At 43.6% G+C, this 9,436-nt stretch overlaps 1 protein-coding gene across 1 annotated transcript; it reads left to right on the forward strand.

The window, feature by feature from the left end:
* Window positions 1–663: 663 nt before the first annotated feature.
* On the forward strand, window positions 664–8,630 carry eloal (elongin A, like; the record flags this gene model as incomplete). The annotated part of the gene is made up of 11 exons (XM_084460923.1): window positions 664–738; window positions 1,883–1,939; window positions 2,079–2,188; window positions 2,303–2,321; window positions 4,015–4,111; window positions 4,211–4,378; window positions 4,762–4,859; window positions 5,095–5,275; window positions 6,643–6,766; window positions 7,982–8,088; window positions 8,569–8,630. 11 exons carry the CDS (start codon window positions 664–666, stop codon window positions 8,628–8,630), a joined length of 1,098 nt encoding a protein of 365 aa, XP_084317049.1.
* Between the last annotated feature and the right edge of the window lie 806 nt (window positions 8,631–9,436).

A 9,436-nucleotide genomic window follows, 5' to 3' on the forward strand; every position in this document is an offset into this window, starting at 1 on the left:
CATGCATACTAATGTGAGTCAGTTCATTAACGTGGATTACTTTTCAATTGTTGTCCGTGCGTAAAGGTAGCCTACAATACACGTTTGGTGTAAATTCACTTACCGTAGAGATACAAATGAAGCCGGTGAGCAATGACTTGCACCTCCAGGCAGTGTGCGGGGGAGAGAGACCAGTAGTAAGGGAGAGCTACCGAAAGAGAGCAATTAACTCCTCCTCCGGGGTGCACTAAGGATCCTATTGCGCAACAAGCGTGTGGGCGCACGGCTATGAATGGGGGGCATTTGAAGCCAGACCCCCTCCTCACCATAAACTGACAATAGTCCATTGACTTGTAACATGGTGATCATGAGGAACATGACGCTTCTTCAGTGGACCTCTCGGATCCAATCTGTAATCTTTACTTTCGACATGTAAATTGTGAACTGCAGGATGATGACAGGACTCATAATATAACCTACTTTAAACATTTAAGATAACAAGACAAAACGTACTATACAAAACAAAATCATCAAGGTTAATCGACTATAATGTATATTTGGCCCCTGAGTTCATGCTATATTTGCAAATATACAAGTATTTCACGCCGCCCATTATAAATTGTCATGGATGTGGGCATGCGCGTTTGGGATCTGCAGGTGGATTGACGCACGTGAACAACCGTGATGGCTGCCACTGATGTGTCGAAGAAAGTGTTGCTGCTGAAGCTCCAACTCTCAGAATCGACTACATCTAAGACGGTATACCCACACACAAACTGCTAACATACATTTACTCCAAGTACCCTCCATCGCACAACTACCTGGTTGATTGATTAATTGATGTTTTGAGTCCAAATTCGTAGGACGCCTACAAGCAGTAGTCTGACTGAATCAAAGACGTAAATGTTTTCTTTAGTGCCTCATTCTGCTGGTAATGTGCTAAATGAGGCTGATAACGTAATACACCCTTGTTTTACTCAATCACTGGTCAATTATATAGTTTCCACTGGAGGCTACTGTTGTTACCGATTCTGTCTTCTCAGATCAATGATGACAGGGAATCGATAGGCCTAAATACTGGAATGACCTTACTCTTCACTTTCTACCTCCTGTCATTTATTTAAAAGTACAGTTAATTGGCTGCCGATTGATTTTGATCAATTCTCCCCCTCTCGCCTATAATAATAGTTGATGGCTTTAAGGTTGGGATAGGACGCACGCAGGCGAGGAGGTGTCACAAAACTTGATGTCCGAGACATGTGCACTGCTACTGGGCAGCATATGGGGCAACACCACGAGTGGGGGCAGGGTGAGGGGCAGGGCAGTATGAACGTGGGGTAGTGCTCTGGTGTTAAAAATAACAACCCCTCCAGTTGTTCATCTGACGACTGCTGTCCATCAAGTAAGACCCGGCCATTCTCCATGCTTGAACTGTAATGACCTGTGTTTGGAGGAACCATGTATTAAGACCTCATTCTAAGTGGTTAAAAGCGCGTTCTAGCTGTATTTCTGGTGCGTAAAACGTGCGTCCTTCTGTCACGTGAAGCGTTTACTGCCGGGGTGCCTGCATTCCCATTGACCATTTATAGTTCATAGAAGTCTTGCTGGGCGCGGTAGTGCCATACATAGCTCCTACTCCGAATGCACGATCAGCAACTCTGTCTTTCTATTGAACTGGTGACCCAAGCACACCATATCTGGCATGGCTCTTCATATATGGCAGTAGCCTATTGGCATTTCACGTTTTATGAGTATGTTTCAGTTTTAATTTAAGGCATATTATGTGAATCATTTTTTTTACATTGCAGTAGTCAAATTAATTGCCATTGATCATCATTGCAAAACCAGATGACCTAATTTCATACATTTGGGTTCATATATTTACTATCTGTCTCTTTTCTAGGTCCTGGAAACCTTAAATAGACTACAAGAACTTGATATCACCATAGACATTCTTGCAGTAAGACCAACTATGTTTCAAGTTATGTTTGAATATATTTATTGTTTGTCTCTTTAATTTCAAGATTATGTTATATGGTTGCCCATGTGTTTGTGTGTGTGTGTGTGTGTGTGTGTGTGTGTGTGTGTGTGTGTCTTAGGAAACTGGAATTGGTAAAACGGTAAACTCATTCCGTAAGCATGAAAGTGCTGGAGAAGTTGCCAAGTCACTTGTTAGAAATTGGAAGAAATTGGTCCCTAAAGAATCAAGGTAAAGTGCGACTTGACTTTTAGATACTCACACTTTGAATCATTTGTAAGTATTTGTTTTACGGTTCAGTCCACCGGTCTAGTTTTGACAGTTTTCTTTTTGTTTGCGTCTCAGCAGCCAGACGGAGGAGGGGGTAACTTCAGAGGGAAAGATTTCCAAAACAGAAGAAGGCGACCAAAACAGTTCAAGGGATGAATATGTGAAAACTGAGGACCGAAATAAGCAAGATTCAAATCAAGACTGTCCAAGAGCTGATGACCAAGACCATGTAGCTTCTAAGAGGGAGCGGTTGAATGCTGAGGACAAAAAGAGAGACGTCTTGGAGAGAGAACAACCACAAGAGGTAGAGAAGGAGGATACGGTAGAGAGAGAGGTGGAGAGAAAGGGAGGTGTGGAGAGAAAGGGAGGTGGAGAGAGAGAGGTGGAGAGAAAGGGAGGTGTGGAGAGAGAGGTGGAGAGAAAGGGAGGTGTAGAGAGAGAGGTGGAGAGAAAGGGAGGTGGAGAGAGAGAGGTGGAGAGAAAGGGAGGTGTAGGGAGAGAGGTGGAGAGAAAGGGAGGTGTAGAGAGAGAGGTGGAGAGAAAGGGGGAGAGAGAGGCAGATGTGGAGAGAGAGGTGGAGAGAGATGTGGAGAGAAAGGCAGGTGTAGGGAGAGAGGGGGAGAGAAAGGGGGAGAGAGAGAGAGATGTGGAGAGAGATGTGGAGAGAAAGGCAGGTGTAGGGAGAGAGAGGGAGAGAAAGGCAGATGTAGGGAGAGAGAGGGAGAGAAAGGCAGATGTAGGGAGAGAAGTGGAGAGAGAGGGGGAGAGAGATGTGGAGAGAAAGGCAGGTGTAGGGAGAGAGAGGGAGAGAAAGGCAGATGTAGGGAGAGAAGTGGAGAGAGAGGTGGAGAGAGATGTGGAGAGAAAGGCAGGTGTAGGGAGAGAGAGGGAGAGAAAGGCAGATGTAGGGAGAGAAGTGGAGAGAGAGGTGGAGCGAACGCCAGGTGTAGAGAAAGAACAAGACAATGCAAAAAAGCCACCGGAAGGGAAGAAAGGACATTTTAAATGTGAAAATGAAATCCAGAAAAACGTGAGGAAGGAGAATTTGAATGAATCGGAGGAACAAGAAAAGAACAGGCCTGGTGATGTTAACGCTGTGAAGAAGCATCGTAAGGATTCTGAGAACGACGATGATGGAAGGAAAGGATCAGAGAAAAGTCACAAGAAAAGATGCCTCGTCTCGAAAGTCGACGTGGACACAGGCAAGAAAAGTGGGACCAAAAAACGCTCCGACAAGAAACCACTTCCACGTTCGAGACCAGCAGCTGTGGCGACTTCAAAATCTGACCGTGACGGAAATAGAACGGTATCGGATATTGATAATTTCCACGTGAACAAAAAAGCCGAATCCTTGTCGTGCCATCGTAAAAAGAGGGAGCCCAGTGTGAGAAAGCAGGTGTGCGAGACAAAAGAAACGGATGAGAAACATTGTAAGAAGCCCAAAGACAAGAAAGTGACCAAGATTACACATGAGGACAAACGGACAGAAAAGGTCGTTGAGATGCCTTCTATGTCCTTTGAGTCCTTTTTGAGTTATGATCTAAAGACGACTAAAAAGAGGAAAATATCGAACAAAAAGCCCACAAAGAAATGCCATACTGTTGAAAAAATGGAGACGCCATTTAAGGAATCTGATACCGAATCCACAAAGTTTCCCACGGTGTCCGAGGACTTGAGTCTTCCTAACGTGGTACATCTTTCTAACATTTACCATACGAACTGCTTGTTTTCCCAACTCATTAATGTATCACAGATGCATGATTGAACTTGTAATCATGCCTATTTAGGAGAAGGGGTCGGTGATGGACTTGCTCAATGTTCCTCTGCCTGCGTTTCTACCCGAATGCGACGAGCTCTCCCACTTCCAGTATTTAGACCGGAGAGGTCAGTTGACCAAAATGATTCATACCAGTTGTTTTCATTATCGGCTCATAATTCTGTATTATTGTGGATGTTCTTGGCGTGACTCCCTTGTCCCCCCAGCGGAGGAGAAGGTCTCCGAGGTGTCTGTCTCTCTGGAGGCTCCCGTCTTCACCGGCCAGAGGCTGAATACGAAGATGCAGGTGTACTCTGGGGCGAAGATCACCTTCCTCCCAGCCATGATGAGCTTGTACCAGCAATGCATCCGAGCGCTGCAGAACAACATTGACCGTGAGTTTAGCGCAGGGGACATCCTCTTTCTCCGAGGCGGTCTATTGGAGGTTGGGGGAGCTGATGTCACTGAGCTGGCCTTGTGATGTCACTGAGCCGGCCTTGTGATGTCACTGAGCCGGCCTTGTGATGTCATTGAGCCGGCCTTGCGATGTCACTGAGCTGGCCTTGCGATGTCACTGAGCTGGCCTTGTGATCTCACTGAGCTGGCCTTGTGATCTCACTGAGCCGGCCTTGTGCAGTCACTGAGCTGGCCTTGTGATGTCACTGAGCCGGCCTTGTGATGTCACTGAGCCGGCCTTGTGATGTCACTGAGCTGGCTTTGTGGTGTCACTGAGCTGGCCTTGTGATGTCACAGAGCTGGCCTTGTGTCGTCTCCTCAGTGCTCCATGAGATCGGAGGAGTCCCGTTTGACATCCTCGAGCCGGTATTGGAGCGATGCACACCAGACAAACTGCTGCGTATTGAAGAATGCAACCCAGTAAGAACCCAGTCCTGCTTAAGATGGTTTTGGGGTGGACCCTACTAGGTTTATTCTGTTTATTTATTTAGGAGGTTAACATCCCAGAGATGAACCATGAACATAACTCATTCGTGTTGTGAAACCATCCCCAATTTCATCCCACTGTAGATCACATTTAGATTACAATAAATTCAAATCTTATTTCAACCAACACATGCAGGCGCCGCTAACGTTGTCGTCCTGCCGTCCGCAGGGCTACATCGGCTCGACGGATCATCTGTGGGAGAAGCACTGCAGTAGAGACTTCCGGGACGCCCGGCTGGAGGAGTACGAGTCCTGGAGAGAGATGCACCTCAGGCTCTCCGAGGAGAGGGAGAGGAAGCTCCAGAGACTGACCAAGAGCATCGCCTCGGCCCACTCCGGGAAACCCAAAGGTCTGCGTCATATTGTGACAGGATGTGGATTTTATACATTCGTTTGCTATCAATAGATCTCAGATCTCCGAAAATACTACCGTTGTGTTCTGGGCGTAACTTTTCAAAGCTCTTTTCATGTTGGTATATCAGATATGTTCAAATCCTGTGGAAAAATGATGATGGAAAGTATTGTTCATTTAGGATTCAATCAGTCAATCAAAGCTTTATTTGTATAGCGCAACACAATGCGCTTTACAGAGAACAAGGGAGGTGGGCATACGACCCACTCTCTACATATTCCAGAGGGAAGCAAAAACAGTAATCACCCGGGGGCCAGATTGGGATTGATTATGTTTGTATTAAGAATGTAGTTAGTCTTTAAACCAAGGTGCCTAATGCCTAGTGATATTCTGTACAAACCCTGTCTCACAGATGGTGATACATCAACAGTTTTTACCAGTTGGTTTAAAGTGATTTGAGTAGGAAGACCCATAAATACTGCCGAGCCCTGGTTTAACTGACCCGACCATCTGCCCCCTGGCCATTTGAGTCTATGAATAGATTGAAAGTTAGACGGACTACAGGTTTAAATGTGAGAGTGGTGGCTACTGGCGGAGCACTGCTTGATATTGTCTTTACAGAAAATCACACGGGATTAGTAAAATGATGTAGTAGGAACTAAATTACAGTTGATACTGAGTCTGCTGGACTGGGATCTGTAAGAAACGCTAGCCTCTCATGAAGAACACGTGTGGAGTGTTAAGCTGCGAACAACCTCGTTGATTTAACACTTTGAGAACGTTATATTGCGTTGTTGACAGGTCATATCAGCGTCACCCGACCTCTAGACCCCGAACAGTGCTGGCGCACAGATCTTTCCAGTTCAACATAGTTTAAAGTCGCAATGAAATGAAAAAAGCATTCTGTCCCATTTTGGTTCACTTAATTGGTCATAGTGTTCACCTATTCAACGATGTATGCCAAAAAATTTACAAAATTCTACTTTTGTTGTAATCTTATATCAAAGTATGTAATTTCTTACTTCCTGGAAAACGGTAGGTCACGTGCAACGACGACAACAGGTACCTTCGATTTTAGGCCAATAATCTCACGACATCCACCCGTCAATCAACGCTATCCTTCTATCGAATCTGTCTAAAGTTCTTAAAACCCGTCCACTTGTCAATGTTCCAATCAAATTCCTCTAAACATATGTCCCGCCCTCATAGCTTGTTTGCGTCGGAAATACGTCAAACTACGGAAGTTAAATGATCCCAAACGTCCGTTTCAGTGCGACTTTAATATCACAAAATGTTCTCACAATGTGGTCTGGAAATGCGAAAGTTTGATATGAGTGTTTTCATCTTTTTCTCTCATCACCCCAGGGCGGCAGGTGAAGTTGGCGTTCATCCACTGTGACGCCAAGCCCCCTAGAAACGTCCGGATCAAGCAGGACGTCTGTGGAACCTCGGGTGCTCTGCAGTCGCCTCAACCCCTGGACAAACCCAGGTTGGTTCAGCCTCCATTCAGAAGCACTTCTTCCAGAAGGTTCTCTATCTCTTTTACTGCACTACTGTTCCTGTCGAATGGAAAACACAGTGGAGCGTTTTCAGATGAGGTGTCTAGAATTGGTTGCTTGTTCCTGCTGTCGGAATGTTGTTTTACTCAGCGCCCCCCCCCCCCCCCCCAAAAAAAAGGATATTATACCTATAGTGGTATTAAATATTTTTTTTATTTTAAAAACTTTAATTAAAAGGAATAATGTACCATTCAAAAAAGGATATTATACCTATATTGGCATATTTTTTTTATTTTATAAACTTCATTTAAAAGGAATAATGTACCATTCAAAAAAGGATATTATACCTATACTGGTCTTAAATATTTTTTTTATTTTATAAACTTTATTTAAAAGGAATAATGTACCATTCAAAAAAGGATATTATACCTATACTGGTCTTAAATATTTTTTTTATTTTATAAACTTTATTTAAAAGGAATAATGTACCATTCAAAAAAGGATATTATACCTATACTGGTCTTAAATATTTTTTTATTTTATAAACTTTATTTAAAAGGAATAATGTACCATTCAAAAAATGATATTATACCTATACTGGTCTTAAATATTTTTTTATTTTATAAACTTTATTTAAAAGGAATAATGTACCATTCAAACATAATGTCACCACTTGATGTCCTGTACCAGATTATAGCCTAGAGATGATTTCCATCTGCAGTCACTTAGCAGGTTACATGAACTCATGCTACTGTACATCAAGGGCAAGTCATGCTCTTTCTTGAGCTACCTGCCAATGAGAAGCCATAGATGGTTTCATATTCACACTATGACAAGCAATCAAGGGTTGCATGTACATGTCACAGATGGGCTAAAATGACGGATTAACTTTCATTCTGGCTGGAGATGGAGTGTGTCTCTATGGTCAGATGTTAATAGTCCACTGGTAGAGAACACGGGTCTCTGGGTCCTTCTCTCCGCCAGCTGTAGCCTCATGTCATCTCATTCAAGTGGAATATATCAACACATCAATGTCAGTAAAAGTAAGCTGTTCCCGACCTGTGTTGCACTTTGTAACTTGCTTGTGTCTCAAGTAACATTGATCACTTCTGTACAGGAAACATTGGTCCCTGAGAGAGTGAGATGTATTATGGTGAGAGCAACAATCTGTCTATTAACACATACTGTACATCTCATCTTCTCAGTGTCAAGACTCATGACAGCAGATCGAGGCCAAGTTATACCGAACCTGCCAGACCTTCCGCTACCACCTCTGGGCCCAGCCAAGCACAAGACCCCATCAAAAAAAGAAGTCTGTCGAACCATTAAAATACAATAACTTCCCTAGCTAATGTTACATTAATACACCTTTTCTAAATGCAAACTAGATATTTACTGTTGTTCACTGACCGTTTCATTCATAGATTCTAGGATGATGATGCTAGCTAGGCTACACATGGATGAGATTCCACTCCTATGTAGTGATTGCAGCTGTCGTAACCCTCATCCCCAAGTAGAAAGTCATGTACGTGTCCTAATATGCAGCAGGTGTAAAATTACCCAGCAGGTGTTGGGTTCGTCTACCCACAAAGTGTTTAAAATGAGAAGTAAACGTTAAGCTGTTGGATTAAATCATTATTGTACCTCTGCACCCTACTGTTCCTGATTGCTCTGTCGAAAGGATATGCATTTGAACTGACAACTCACACAATTAATGATTATTTTACGTTTGGTTGTGGTGATGAGGAAGTGTTATCAAAGTACTTATTCTCATGTTTTTCTGTCCTTTGAGGAGTTGCTCCCATGATGGCGAAGTCCCTGAAGGCCTTTAGGAAGCAGCTGGGACGAAGATGACGGCCGTCAGTGGGCTGAGGACGGATGGGTGTGTGAACGCTTACAGAGAAAGAGTTCTCTTGTTGCTTGTCTTGTGTTGCTTGTAAAAAAGTGCTGTGTAAATACCCATGCTGATGATTGCGTGTTCACACTGCCAAGCACCCAGTGAATTACACTATTAAATATGCTGAAAATTATGCATTGTTTGTTTTTGGTCTTTGATTAAATTTAGTTGACATTGTTTCCTTTCAGCTTGGTAGCAAAGATGGACATCATCAATTGGTTGTCTAGGTATTTGGCGCCCCCTAGTGGTCATGAAAGGAACTCCAGAAATGTGCATTCAGCTTTTCCCTGTTTTTTTTCCTAAGGGGAGTCAAATAATTCCTGAGTCAAACAAAGCTATGCAAGCACCACACACACATATTGAACAAGACATTACATGACGGTGGGCTCATTTGTATTTTGCCCAAAACTCCTCTAGGAGTTGACTTGTCAATCAGTTGATACAGCTGTCATACCATGAATTGACCAGCAGATGTCACTATTTCCAGGTCTCCTCTCAAATCAGTGAATTTAGCCAGTTGTAGTCCTAGGGTCTGCTATTTGGGCAGGGTTGCCAACCACATCTCTGATTGGTGGAGACATTGCTGTTGCACTATAGGATTGTGGGTAGTGTATTTTGTTGTATGAACAGCAGTATGAGGGGACAAAATGCAGTTTTGTCTTTGAAATCGAGAGTTTATCATGTTTTTGAATGATTTTTCAAGGTGCCCACCCACCAGGCCTAGGCCCGCCCAGATTGACAGCTGGCCCACCCAGTCAGATTC

This window comes from Borostomias antarcticus (assembly GCF_949987555.1).
Source record: "Borostomias antarcticus genome assembly, chromosome: 34".
In the NCBI taxonomy this organism is placed as follows: Eukaryota; Metazoa; Chordata; class Actinopteri; order Stomiiformes; family Stomiidae; genus Borostomias; species Borostomias antarcticus.